The sequence below is a fragment of the Dromiciops gliroides genome, chromosome 2, assembly GCF_019393635.1.
Source record: "Dromiciops gliroides isolate mDroGli1 chromosome 2, mDroGli1.pri, whole genome shotgun sequence".
Classification (NCBI taxonomy): Eukaryota; Metazoa; Chordata; class Mammalia; order Microbiotheria; family Microbiotheriidae; genus Dromiciops; species Dromiciops gliroides.
Window position 1 is genome coordinate 594448745 of NC_057862.1, and position 15120 is coordinate 594463864.

General features: G+C 39.9%; 1 protein-coding gene across 1 annotated transcript in view; it reads right to left on the reverse strand.

The window, feature by feature from the left end:
• The window catches only part of SPTBN1 (spectrin beta, non-erythrocytic 1), a 269957-nt gene that overhangs the window by 35343 nt on the left and 219494 nt on the right, over positions 1-15120 (reverse strand). The window contains 2 exon segments of the mRNA XM_043984887.1: positions 1402-1548; positions 9885-9975. Coding sequence (XP_043840822.1) covers positions 1402-1548; positions 9885-9975 — 238 coding nt within the window.

The window sequence follows — 15120 nt, forward strand, 5'->3', positions numbered from 1 at the left end:
TATGGAGATTTTAATCACATGTGTGTGACATATATGTATGTGTGTGTTCCCACCCACCCCCAACCCCTCACACACACACACACACACACACACACACACACACACACACATTAAGCATAGAGACTCCCTCAGGCGGAGTCCTGGAGAGCAACCTTCTTTTCACTCAGTAGCCTTGTTATTCTCATCAGGGACCATGGTTTCATTCATTCTGAAACCATGGTAGCGGATGATGAGAATAACAAGAAAGAAAATAGAGTACTCTTTGCAGGGTACAGAATGAAAAGAAGATTGCGCTCCTGGACTGAGCCTGTGTGAGAAAAGAGAAAAGAAGAGTAGTCAGACAGCCATAGAAACCAAGGGAGAAGAGCACATCTGGAAAGATGAAGTGTTCCCTAAAGCCTAATGCAGTGCCTGGTACATAGTAGGCTCTTAAGAAATATTTGTTGAGTAAGTAGTAATTGTTCCACAGTATAAAAAACCTCAAAAATAGTAAAGTAGGATAAAGAATGAGATGCCACTGGGTTTAAAAGTTAAATGTACATGAAAGAAATATAGATAAAATATGATCAGACACCTCAAACATTCATAAAAATAAACAGATTTCAGGGGCAGCTAGGTGGCGCAGTGGATAAAACACTGGCCCTGGATTCAGGAGGACCTGAGTTCAAATCTGCCCTCAGACACTTAACCCTTACTAGCTGTGTGACCCTAGGCAAGTCACTTAACCCCAAATGCCTCCCCTCCACCCCCCAAAAAAAGTGTTGGTATTAGCTAGAAGCAGTAACCAAGGAGAACTTAAGGAGAGTTAAAACCAACTGGAAGAGAAGATGTGACCTTTGTTTTCTAAAGGTTTAATGCTACTTTGAACACTATTGACATGAATAGCTGAATGTTTCTGCACAGATCTTCATAGCAGTACACATACACAAGTGTGCCAAGGACACTAGAAAGAACAGTGCCCAGGACACAGGACAATCCTCCAAGAGCCAGCAGGATCAATTCTGAGGTCTCAACAGGATGACACCATGTTTTTCAAATGTGAAAAGAACTGGAGTATGGATTTCATCTAACTGTCTGTATGTCTGTCTAATGGCAGGAAAGAGCTGGCTACTAAAATCACTTTCTGGGCAGAAGAAAAAAAACAACCGACCGCCACCAAGCCACCTGTAGACAATTTACTTACATGGTGTTATCTTCACAGAAAACCACTATCTACTGCTAACGGTTATGAAAAAACATTCAGCTGTGAATTTGTCTGGGTATGACTCAAATGCTGAGGCTATAAACGTGCTGAGTAAAAAGGAATCCAAACTCACAGAATTCATTTCCTCCTCAGAGCCCCACCTTAGAAGGGCAGGGCGGCAGTTGGAGAGGGAACATTCACCAAATACTCTCACCTACCTTTTCAATTTTGTCAAGCCATTCTTTGTTGGATCCAAGTTCTGCCATAAAGGCTTGGTGCTTGAGCCATTTGCTGTGCAGATTTCTGGCTTCATCATAAGACATATCCTGCGCTGTGAGCATCTTTTCATTGATCCAGAGGGAGAGCTGGAAAACGATAGAAGGAATTGGACACTGAGATCAAACTAAAAAAATCTTTTCAAATACAGGGAATAAAATACCCACCTCTGTGTGTGATACGCATTACAAAAGAGAACTTGATCAGCTTTCTTTTAATTAATTACAGAATTATAAAATCTCTGAACTAGAAGAAACCTCAGATGCCATCCAGTCCAACCCATACATCACAGGTACAAGTAATTATCCAGGCCATTATAACTCCAAAGGCAGCCTACTACACTTTAGGATAGCTCTGTTAGGGAACTTTTATCAAGCCAAAGTCTACTCTGAAACTTCTATCCACTGCTCTTTATTCTGTTCTCTAAGCCTACAAGATAAGAGTATGTGTGTATATGTATTTATGCATGCATTATGTATGTTTATAAATGAAAATATAAAATCCCTTTCCCCACATGACAGCCTTTCAAACATTTAAAGTGCTATGTACATGGGCAGTTAGGTGCTGCAATGGCTCGAGTGCTGGGCCTGCAGCAAGGAAGATATCTTCCTGAGTTCAAATCTCAGACAATTACTAGCTCTGTGACCTTGGGCAAGTCACTTCACCCTGTCTACCTTAGGTGTCTCCTCTGTCAAATGAGCTAGAGAAGGAAATGGCAAACCCCTCCAGAATCTATGCCAAGAAAACCCCAAATGGGGTCACAAAGTTGGACACAAATGAAATGAATGAACAACAGAAACAAAAATGGGTACACGCTCTCCTAATTCTCCATTCTTTCATCTCAAAGATTCCTAGTTTATTCAACCAATCTTAAGTATGGTACAAAGTAGAGGCCCTTCACCTTCCCAGATGGTTACCTTCCAATTTACCAAGGCCCTTCCTAAAATACTGCACACAGGGCTGAATACAATACTCCAGATTAGGACTTATTTATAATTTGTGCATTAACTCATCCACCTTTCACCTATTTGTCTCTCTGAAGTACTTATAACATATTTTTTGCGTGTGAACTATGAAAAAAATAAGTTGTATAATGAATAGTATAGTACAGGGTAGTAGAAACTGTACTGAATTTGGAGTCAGAAGATCTGGGTTTTAATTCTAGCTCTTCCATATTCATGCATACAAAGGTATGTGTATATTGTACATACATGTATACACATGTACATATGTGTATATAAATATTAGCTCATGTTATAAATTTAGAGTGGGAAGGAGCCTCACAAGTCCTCTCGTAGAAGCTGGCTAGTGTAAAGAATTGTTATTTGAGGTTTTTATTCCTCAGCAAGCACTGGCCTGGGGCTCTGCAAACTGCACGGTGCTCCACCCACTGGTTGTAGCAGTTGCCAGGGCTCTGGCACCTCATGTCATCACCACTCTCCGACGCCTACATGGGCCTGGCAAAATTATAATGATTGGAAGCCTAGTGAGGGCAGTCATGTGACTGTCAGAGCGGCCATCCCATTGGCTGGGGCTGTGTGGGGTGTTTCTAGGTTTGGGGGAGGAGAATTGGCCATTCCAGGTGGAAGCTGGAAAGTGACAGGCGTTCTGCTGCGTATTTTCAGCTGATTCCTGGGTAGTGGTATGTTTCAGGTATTATAATTTCCCTTTCCCCATTTTATTTCCTTTCCCTTGATCCTACTGATCCTATTTGTGTTGTTGTGTTTTTTTTAAGTTCGTTCTTGTTAAAATTAATTTTGTTCTGCTTTGAGGGAGGCTGCCAGTCTCCTTCCTTGCCCCAATATTGCAGCGAGCCGCTTAGCTAGCACTCCTCAATTAAAAATTGGTCCCCGGGGGCAGCTAGATGGCGCAGTGGTTAAAGCACCGGCCCTGGATTTAGGAGTACCTGAGTTCAAATCCAGCCTCAGACACTTAACATTTACTAGCTGTGTGACCCTGGGCAAGTCACTTAACCCCCATTGCCCCGCAAAAAAAAAAAAAAAAAATTGGTCCCCGCTCTAGGTTAGTGTAGAATTATATTTAATTATATTAAATCTGAATCTGAAGTGCTTTGCTCAGTTCTGGGCACCATATTTTAGAAAGGATACTGATAAAATGGAGGGCAAAGAACCAGGAAGCTGAAGGGTCTCATTTTACAGTTAAGGAAATCAAGGCTCAGAAAGCTTACATGACTTTCCCCAGGTCATATGCATAGTGATAGGGGCAGAACATGAACTGAGGTCCTTTAACTCCAAATTCAGTTCACTTCCATCTATACCACCCTGACTCCCATGTGATCCTGGGCCTCAGTTTGCTCAAATGTAAAATAAGAAGGCTAGATAATATGACTTAGAATATTACTTCCAAGGGGCAGCTAGGTGGTGCAGAGGATAGAGCACTGGCCCTGGAGTCCGGAGGACCTGAGTTCAAATCCAGCCTCAGACACTTGCAACTTACTAGCTGTGACCCTGGGCAAGTCACTTAACTCCAATTGCCTCACCAAAAAAAAAAAAGGAATATTACTTCTAGAACTAAATTACTAAATTAACAATCCCTGCTTCTCACCCTGGTATTGTTACTCTTTCTAGTCTTTTAACTCTGTTGGCATTTCTTCTTCCTCTTTGTCTGTATTACGTTACTCTTACCCTGTGTCTTCTTGATCTGCGTTCCTAGTTGGTACCCAAATACCTCAACTGTCTGAAGCGTTCATCCAACATGTCTGTTTCTATCTGGAATCTGGAAAACCAGGCAAAAGCCTTGCAGCTTGTGACAGCTGAGAAGTGAGCTCTCTCCCTGGCCCAGGAAACAGATGATACACAGCCAAGCACTAGGCTCTGAACCAGGCCCCAGTGTAGCTTTCATTCTGGCCACTCAAAATTAATTAGTGCCTGCATTTTACGTTTGTGCCAAATTTCTGATTCCTTTCCCATACAAACCCTGTATTCGTGTAGGCTTTCCTCTAACAATCCCTTTGCCGAGGATATTCAAAGGCATGTTGGGAGTCAATGACACTAAAATATTTACTGCTATAAGGAAGTAAACAACCTTAAAGATGTCCTCCTTTCCACCCTACATCTTCCTAATCCTGCCCCCAAAGGTTTTCAGCAGACTACATACAAATGGCAGGAAATGCCTAAGTATCTGGGGCCGAATAGGCCTGTACTGAGGTTCTGAAACCCATTCCCAAAATTTGCTGGCTTGACTTAAAGATCTGATACTTGGGCAAAGTCATGGAAACTGATGTGGGATTCAGGGTGCCTCTGGCAGTATGGGAGGGACCCCCAATGTTTATTCTTCCCTGTCTGACCTTTTCTATTTCTGATAAATCCTAGTTTACCAAGCCAAAAGGGAAGACTTCCATTGGCCTATTTAAGAGAAATTAGGATTTTTTTAAAAAGGGAAAAGCCTGTAAACAAAGTACTGCAGACAGGACAAAACTTCAATTTTCAAATATCAGACTTTTCCCCACATGTCTGAACTTCAGCAATCAGAAAAACAAACTATGGGCACTTAATTATGCTAAGGGGAAAGGTTAAAAACAAAAAGGAAAAAACGAAATTACAAAACCTCCCCCTGTAGCCTTCTAATCTCAAGGCCTCAAAAAAAATATCTCCCATGAACACAATAAAAGACATTTATTAAAGCTGCCAGGGACATTCACATATTTCCTCTATTCATAGCCACCTACCCAAGAGGAATAAAATGGAAGCCAAAAACCCCTAACAAAAAACAGAGGCTTATAAACAAATCTCTTCTTTGCTGAGCACATCATCCTACAGATAAAAACATCGGGAGGTCCAGTGCCCTGAAATGGATCTGTGGAACTTGCTGGATCATCAGCTCTCCATCAACATTCCTGAAGCAGAAATTACTTGTGGACATTTTAAAAGGTCATTTAAGAATATAATTATTCTCTACAGAAAAGAGCATTGCACAGCTTGAAAAACAGGGAGGGACGTGGTACAGAGAGGGAGTCTGTTCTGATCAATGTATTATAAGTAAGGAAAAGGTACAAAAATGACCAGCTGATCAAAATCACAGGTGGGAGGGATAAGATGAAGAAGGATAGGTAGCAAGAAGGAATTTTACTTACTGGACAAAGCATAACCTAATATTAAAACCCAAAAATTATACTAAAAGAGCTAGAGTGATGATTCAGTATTCATCCACAAGCAAGTGTTCACTCAGTTCCCATTGCTACTCACAGAGCCATTAGCCCCACCTTAGCAGTTTTCAATAAGGGGGTGATATGCAAATGAAGGATTTAGAAAATAAGAATATTCTATTTTATTCCCAAGGTCTCCAAAAAAGGAATGGATCAGGACAAAGACTCAGGTCACTCAGTTTCCTGAACTTTATGTACCAGAATTAAATATGACCGTGGATGCTCAAAGAATACAAAGGGTGAAGCTTTCCTGACTTAGGGTACTTCTTCAAACTCCCTTGGCAAAGAAGTTGGCTAGAGAGATAAAGGCCTACTTTGGTGATGTGGTCTTATGGAATTGCAGCCAACAAGCTGTCGACACAAAACTTTTCCCTGGGATGTTTGAACCAAATAGTTTTTGGAGTTCCAGAAAAATCTTAGCTGGTGCCATAATTCTGATGACAAGAAGACAGTGTCTTGATGAAGACCCAATCTCTATGGCTCTAACTACAAATAACAAGAGCCTAACTTACTATATAAAGAACTAAACTGATAGAAGGAAAGAAAAGGAAAAGTCAAAGTGGGAGTAATGGTCAGCAGTTATGGGTAGGTCAAATACTTTGTCAATCATCCCTACAGCACAGACAAGTTCATTCTTGTTCCATTCTTTGAAGTGAAAGTCCCCACAGGAGGCTGAGCCTACAGGATACTCTTTTTTTTTTTGGCAGGGCAGTAAGGGTTAAGAGAGTTGCCCAGGGTCACACAGCTAGTTAAGTGTCAAGTGTCTGAGGCCAAATTTGAACTCAGGTCCTCCTGAATCCAGGGCCGGTGCTCTATCCACTGTGCCACCTAGCTGCCCCCTCAGAATACTCTTAATGAGACTGACAGCTGCTTGCACTGAAGAGTGGGCTCCTTGTAACTGAAGGTGGTCATTTAGAATAAATGGAAAAAGTTAAATTCTGCTTCCTAAAATTGGGGCTGACCACTTCCTGTGACTGCCCTGAGATAGCCTATCATTGTATATATTTGTTTTTCCCCACACATTTCCACTTTTAGGTGTTCAAAAAGGAAATTTTGAGGTTTGCTAGAAGGAAAAACACTCACACAATTAGAACTATCCAAAAATGGAATGGGGCCACCTTAGGAGATGATCAGTTCTCTCTCACTTATCATCCTTCCCTTTGTCCAGTCTCCAAGCAAAGACTGGATGATCTCTTATTGGGTATATGGTAGGGGAGGTTATTATTCAGGCATCCAACGGACTATCCTTTTCCAAATGAGATTTGGTGGTAGTTATGAATTTTTGTTAAGTAGAAACTAGGGAAATCACCCAAACTAAACACATCTCAAGTAACTCCTCCTACCTAACATGTCCCCATGTATAGGATCATGGATTTAGAGCTGGGAGCTGGACTATGGGGCCCACTTAGTCCATCTCCCACATTTTACAGATGACAGGGAAGTTAAGAGACTTGCCCATCCAAGTCACTGCATTACTACACTAGTGGCAAGACTGGTAGCTAAGCGAAGGTCCTCAGACCCCCAGATCCAGGACCCTTTGCATTTCACAAGAGCTTTTCCAGAGAATTTTGGTATTTGGTAACTGCATAGCTGTTAGTTCAACCCAAACCTGGAAAAGATTTTTTCCCTACAAACGTTTATCCAGTTTTTGCTCAAAGGCTTTCAATGATGAATATTACCCAGTAGCTGTTAAAGCACTTTACTAATACACTATCTCATTTGTATCTTGAAACAACCCTATGAATAACAACAAGGACAACAAAACTGAATGAAACTGAATGCAGTGAAATTATAAAGAATAAGCTTGGACCTAATGAGGTCCTCTACAGAAGTGAAGGCCTAGGAGTGTAGAACACTACATATACTATCAGATTTGGTTGGTTTGGCAGAATGGCCTTTTTCCTCTTGCATTCTTTTAATTTCTTAGTTACAAGGGATGGCTCCCTGAGTCGGGGAGAGGTACATGAAGTGATATGGGGAAGATGGATTTGGAAATGAAGATGATTTAAAAGCTAACAATAAGTTAAAAAAAAAAGCCAACCCAGTAAGGTAGGTTCAGTAGATATTATCACCATTTTAGAAATGATTAAACAGAGATACAATGATAATGACTTGCCCAGTGTCCCACAGCAAGTGAGTATCAGAGGGGAGATCTGAATCCAAGTCCAGCACTCTATACACATCATGCTGAATTGATTCTTTCAACCATGAATCAACTCAACACTCATGAAGCATATACTGTTTGGAGAGTTCTGCAGTGAGGATCTTCTTCAAAACACATTTTCCAGTCCTCTTTAATCTTAACGCCTTCCCTCAGTGACTACTGGCAATTGATCTTGTACATCTCGTTTGTATATTGTTGTCTGTAGGTGATCATCCCAATTAGGCTGTGAGCTCCTTGAGATCAAGGACTCCCTTTTGCCTTTATATCTGCAGTGCTTAGCACAGTGCCTGGCACATTGTAGGTGCTAAATAAATGACTACTGACTGGGGAATATGTTGGAAAAAGTTCAGAAAAGCCAGGATCCTTTCTTTCATAGAATATCGTTTAGAAGTAACATGGAAAATGCTTTGAAAACCTCATGGTGCTATTAATTTTTAATTAAGGTTCCATTATTAATGGTAGTAGTTATTATTATTATTAGTGGTGGGAATGAGACAAAAAACCCTATGTAATTAATATATATTCAGCTACCACTGCAGGAGATATTGAGATACAGCGGCCATTTGGTGTTTTATGAGACAACAGGACAGAATTTTTGAAATAAGGTCTATTTCAGACAATCCAAGGTGTAGGGTCACCCCAGGTAGACAAAAAGATTTCATCTTTATGGTGATGCTGTCTTCTCAAGCTTAATTTAGTGTGGGCTCCTGATGAGACCTAGCATATGACCTTCAGGGACAGTGGAAAGTTTAAGATGCTGCCAGAGAAATGACAAAATGACCTATCAGTTATTAAAATAGGGAAGTAAAAATACAGGCTGGAAAATAAACCATAAGATTCCTTCCCACTCCACTCAACCACAACACATAATTCTATGCAGCTAAATTTGGAATCCATTCCTCCCCACTGCATGTCCAACACTGAGTCACTATCACAGATAATTGGTACTCTTAAATGAGCATCCCATTCAGTCATTAGAACTCAAGCATTTGTTGGTGGTGATGACGATTTTCTCTTTAACCTGTCTGGCTATAGTTAAATCCCACAATGATCAGCACTATTGGTTCTGCAGGCAGAAAACATTTAGCTATTAATTTACCAATCTAGATTTAGCTGCTGGAGCACTGGGCAAGACACACAAAAGGGCTGAGGCTTAATAGGCATAAAGGTTCACTTCTGTCATAGACAGTGGTCAGAGTAAGCATTCACATCTATATTTCTTTTAGCATGCAGCCATGTAGTTTATATGCTAGCTGCCTGGGAAGATCTGAGGAGGACCTTCATACTGACGAGCTCTCGAGGCCCACTCTGATATTGCTGATCTACACTCTCATTTTCTGGGGATGCCATAAAGCCAAAGGCCTCAGATTCACATTCATCTTCCTACATACCAAGGGTGGTATATATATATTTTAAAGCACTCTCGCTTTATTTTTATTTTATTTTTTGTGGGACAATGAGGGTTAAGTGACTTGCCCAGGGTCACACAGCTAGTAGGTGTCAAATGTCAGAGGCCAGATTTGAACACAGGTCCTCCTGAATACAGGGGCTGGTGTTTTATACACTGTGCCACCTAGCTGCCCCATGGGTGATGTACTTCTAATGAACAAGTCACGTTTGTACAGTTGTTCTCCCCCTCCCTAGCTCATTCAGCTAAATTTATTTTTCAAAATGTGTTTATGCAAGTGCAAGTGAAGTATGAAGTAGCAGGATAATCATCAGATTAATACCACATGTTGAAATTTAGCATTATGAAATCTACATAATGGTGGGCTTCAAATTATTGCTTTTAACATATTGTTTCAATGCGGGCTAGAAAGATGTCTTTTGGGATTCCAATAAAATCAGGAATTTTGATTCTTCTTTATTTTTACTCACCTGGAAAATAGCCTCATATCTTTCTAGGCCAGTAGGGCACACACTGATTTAATGTTCCTAAATCCAATAGATGTTATGTTGCCTCAAAAAGCAGGAGTATTATCATATGGTAATAATCTTGGGAGATGTCATCAGGCTTCTCTTAACTTTACAATGCAGTGAATTTTTTTTCTTCTGAAAGTGAACAAGCCCTGAGCTATTGGTATAGCAAAACATACCTCCTGACAATCCTGTAGGAATTTCTGAAGATCCCTGTTGTCTTTCAACCTCATCAGAAGCTCACTGGCTGCCTCACGATTCTTTGTGTGTCTGTGGAAAAAAAAGAGGAAAACAAAATCTGAAAAAAATCTGGAATGTACCAACTCATATCCACTTTCTTCCCCAGACTTTCTACTATTATTGTTCTAGTTATCTAGTGATGAGATTAGCTAGTGGCAAAGGTTACAGCATATAGTTATTTATAGTTTTTTTTTCTATGCATGATTTATGCCAAAACAAACACGTTCAGCATTCATAATTAAGTGACAAAAAAAAAACAACTGAAGAAGATTGGTAGTATCTTTTTAGTGAAAAGGTCCAGATCAAGAGTGATTAAAATACTAGTCCAAGGTCAAATAACAAATCCATTCAAAGAGCTGATTCCTAATCTTGAATTCTCTCCACCAAATGAGTCATTCAGAAGCACTGAGTGAGCACAAACTATGCAACAGGGCTTTGCTGGGGACAATGCCCTTAAGAAGCTTGAAATGAAATGGCGCTAGACAGGACAAACACACATGAATGTACATATTTCTTCTGAAAAGATATAAATTCCTTGAAGGAAAAGAATGATGGGATTTGATCTTTGCATCCCTCCTACGTACCTAGAACAATGATTAGCATACTGAAGTTTAAGAAATACTTGTTTGATTAATTGGCTAAAAAAGGATTCCTAAAACATTTATAAACAATAATGCATGAAAGTACAAATTAATGCTACTTTTGAGTATGGCATTTCTTTTGGGAGGAAGGACAAAAACCAAATTTGGAATGTTAGAACTGATCCATCCCTCAACTTACAAAGGAAAGAAATGCTCAAGAGAGGATGGAACCAAAACCATAATCCTCCAAAACTCAGAAAGAAGGGGCAGCTAGATGGCGCAGTGGATAAAGCACCGGCCCTGGATTCAGGAGGACTTGAGTTCAAATCTGGACCCAGACACTTGTCACTTATTAGCTGTGTAACCCTGGGCAAGTCACTTAACCCCCACTGCCCCACAAAAACAAAATAAAAACCCCCCCAAAACTCAGAAAGAGGTGTGCGCTTTAGCCATCAGTTTATACAACACTTTCCTTAGTTTCCTCATCTATAAAATGGGGCTGTGTTCCCAATATTATTGTAAGGATAAAAGGAGATAAGTATCAAGTGTTTTGCAAACCTATAAACATACTGGTTATTGTTTCTAAGGCTCATAATAGCACACCAAATATGCACATCTGAACTGTTTACAAACCTATCATATATCTTGGATTCACCAGAAGAAAAAAAAACAACATTTAACCTTCAGATTTTCCACCTGAAATTGGATGCTGTGAAAAAAGCCTGATTTTTAGGGTTTTCAGAACAATTAGGAAGGCTGAGCCATGGTATCTTGGAGAGGTAAATATTCTCATGAAGCCTGGGATATAAAACTGTAAGCAGGAGTGGTAAACTTTAGTGGAAATGATCTAGACTACAAAGAGACTTGGATTTTCAACCTGATTCTCACTGTGCCAGGGCAAGTCACTGAGCTCAGCTTTTCTAGGTATCTAATAAGGATATCATCACTTGCATCTTTCCGACCCTTAGGTAAAGGATTTACAAGAACACATAAGGAATTTGTTTCTTTTCCATCGTTGACAATGAAGAGCTTAGAATAAGCGAAATCAAAACTTCATTGACACTTAAGGAATTCTCAGATAAATGTAAGCCTACAGCAGCACTCTGCACCATGTGGCCACTGAATTAATACTAAATGAATGGCTAAGAGAATTTCTAAGCTATTCCATAGCTGAGAGAATATCTGGCACACCTTCCTTCCTGACCCTTCTTTTCACTTTAAAGGTGATGCAATTAAGGCCCAGAAGGATTCTTCTCACCAATCCAAAAGTACAACAAAGTTCCAAAGAACTCATGATGGAAAAGGCTCTCCAAATTCAGAAAAAAAAAGGAACTATGGAATATGGACACTGATTGGACCATACTATTTCTTTTGGTTTTGGTGCTGAGGTTTTTCCCTTTTGCTCTGATTCTTCTCATATAACATGACTAATGCAGAAATTTGTTTAATGTTATACACACACACACACACAAACCTATATCAGATTACCTGCTGTCTAGAGGAGGGGGGGAGGGAGAAAAATTTGAAATCTTATCTAAACAAATGCTGAAAACTTAAATAAATATTTTTAGGAAAGAATACATTGGGGGAAAAAAAAGTGGGTCAGCAGTGGCAAAAGTATATCAGACAAAGAAGGCCAAATTTGGATTATAAATGGAAAAGGTAGAGGAGCATGACTCGGTCCCTGGGGGATGCCATTTTAATTTTCAAAAGCTAGAAGGGTTTCCACACCCTTAAGAGGAGAGGTCTCAATGTGTCCATATTCCTTTGGAAAAATGCTGACTAAAGGAAACATACCCTCCATATACCCAATTTCATCAAGGAGGCATGGGAGGACCAGGAAGGTATAGATGAAGGGGGGGGGGGGAGGGGGCCGCAGGGGCGGGAATGGAAGGAAAAGTGGAGGTACCTAGTGTAAATGGTTATCTCAAGTGGTATTGAAGAGAACATCAGGCAAGGTAAGGGAGGATAAGATTGGGATGAAGGACAAAGTGAGAAACTCCAATAGTTTAATTAACCACATCTTCATCTTGCTTTGATATTTTAAAGATATAATTTCACTGATGTATTTATTTCTCCTTAAGTGTAGATTGAAACCCTTGTAATAACCTTGTAGTTAAAGGGTCTAAAAAAATCCATCCACTTGTGGCCAAACTGATAAGCCTCCAAATTTATTGAGGCATGTAAATCCATCATTAGGCCCATATTTCAAGCCTTCACAGCTTGGCAGAATTAAGAGAACCAGGGTCACCTTCATGATACAGTGGCAAAGCTAGAATAAGATGTTGGATTAAGGTTCTCAACCTTTTATGTGTCATGGAATTCCATTAGGAAGCCAGGGGAAGTCTTTCACCCCCTTTTCAGAATAAATTAAAAAAAAAAAAGAAAGGGGGGGGGGGAGAGAATCAATTATACTGAAATACAATTATCAAAATATTTTTAACACGTTCAAGAAGCAGGTTAAAGAACCCTAGCTTTAGAGTCTCCGATGAATCAAAAAACACAAATGTATTTCCTTTCATGTTTGAGAGGGCCAGAATTTAATCCTCAGGAATAACCACATACCACAGCCTTTCTATTCTCTGAGGGCTCTAAGCAAATCTTCAAGCTGAAGGGAATTTGCTATAGGTTGGAAATAAGACTTAGGATCCTTGTTATTAGCCCACAGCTATTACAAGCTCCTCTTCCTTCCCACTGCATATTACAAACCTGTTTTAATGCAAGCAGGCAATTTTGAAAAGACTCCAAGCTTATGAAAGACAATATATTTCTGCTTCAAGCATTATCCGGAGAAATTCAACTAAGTGAACATTTGGAAATATTTCCTGTTCAATCACCAATTCTTTAAAAAAATTCATTGGCTTAATCATTGTCCGCTCTGATATATTATCTTTTAATCCTTGCAATTGTCAAAGGGTGGGGGAGGGGTTTGAGTTGGGATAACAGTCAATACTTACTACATAGCCAATGAAAAGATGAAATTAAACTAGGAGAAGGGAGAAATGAAGGGTTACACTGAGACAGTGTTCTGAGGAGTGAGAAAAATCAATACAAAGAACCAAAGGTATCACTGAATCATGATTGTGGCTTAAATGTGTAAAAGTGCTTCCCAGCAGCTTGAACAGGAAGCAAACTCCTTGAAGGTCAAAGCAAAGCTGTTTAATGGACTAAAATGCAGGGAATCTGTTGAGAACACTGAGAGTCTTGCTATAGTTGCCAGGATGCTTTTTAACATCCTGATTTGTTGATTTGTTGGGTTATTGTTGTCTCTCCACCTCCCTGAAGTAGTGTGCAGTAGAAATTTTTTAAAAAGTCAATATAAGGGGAAAAAAGACAATCTGGGCTCCAAGCCAGGTGGTGTTTATATTATAAGAGAACAGAGGATCCCAGGTGCCCTGCACAAACAGGCTTGGTGATTTTAAAGTTGGAGCTTTTCTGTGGAAATAAGGAAGACAGGTGCTGCAAGGGCATTAGATACTGAGGGTCTTTTCTCCTAAGAGAGGAAGGCTTTGCTCTCAAAGAATGATATTTTGTTTTTTGTTTCTAGTTTTTTGTTCTCCCAGACACTGGACTTTGTCCTGGAATTTGTCTCTAGTTTAATCATACTCCCCAGGAAGTATACAACTGAAAGCTCTATTTTTCCACGTAGTCTCCAGCATCTATAAATACCACTAACAGTACTCAGAGCTGTAAGAGTCCAAGCTTTCTTCCTGTGTTTTTTCATCTCAATAAACTTAATAATTCTGCTTCCTCCCTAACTAGCTCAACCACAATATCCAAGTGATTTTATACCAAAGGATTAGACCAAGGGATTTAGGTATTTACTTTGCTTGTAGCCATAAAAATGCATGTAACTCACTGGCTTTTGTATTTTACATGAAACAAGTGTCATGGGGGGTCAACTCCTCATCAGAGGATGTGAAATTGAAATCTAATTGGCATCAAGAGAAAAATATAATTGAAATCCTGAAAGAACACCCCATTTCCTGGAAGAGACACAAAAACAAATCTTTTCTTCTATTTCCAAATATTTTACTTTCTTTTTAGTTCTTCCTTTTTATTAAAAAAAAAAAACTGCTGGAAACCGCTCTAGGCTTTGATGAGATCTGGTTCTTGCTCAAGGTGAGGGGGAGAGGGAGGGGCATTGTCTAATCCCTGCTGAAAGCTTCTGTCACGTTCAGGAGGATCTTTGTTGCCAGGTACCACCTGCTCCCATCCCCTCTGCACCTGCTACACACTTAGGGCCAGTGTGGAGGAAACACATAAAACAGAAAGGTGGCCAGGAAGCTGGAAATCTGTTAGACACTGCATCTATAAGTGTTGAGGCCAATTTGCTATATCCATTTACTGTGGAAGGAATATGGTATATTCTTTCTAGGGAGTGATTGAACTTTAACAGTATCTTAAAAAAAAAGTAAAGAATCCTCTGTGATGAATGCTAAGAGTACTCTGCCTTCTTTTCTCTAAGACCATTGATTGGTGCTTTTAAAGAATATGGATCAGGGATTTTTTTTTTTAAAGTGAGGCAATTAGGGTTAAGCGACTTGCCCAGGGTCACACAGCTAGTAAGTGTTAAGTGTCTGAGGCCGGATTT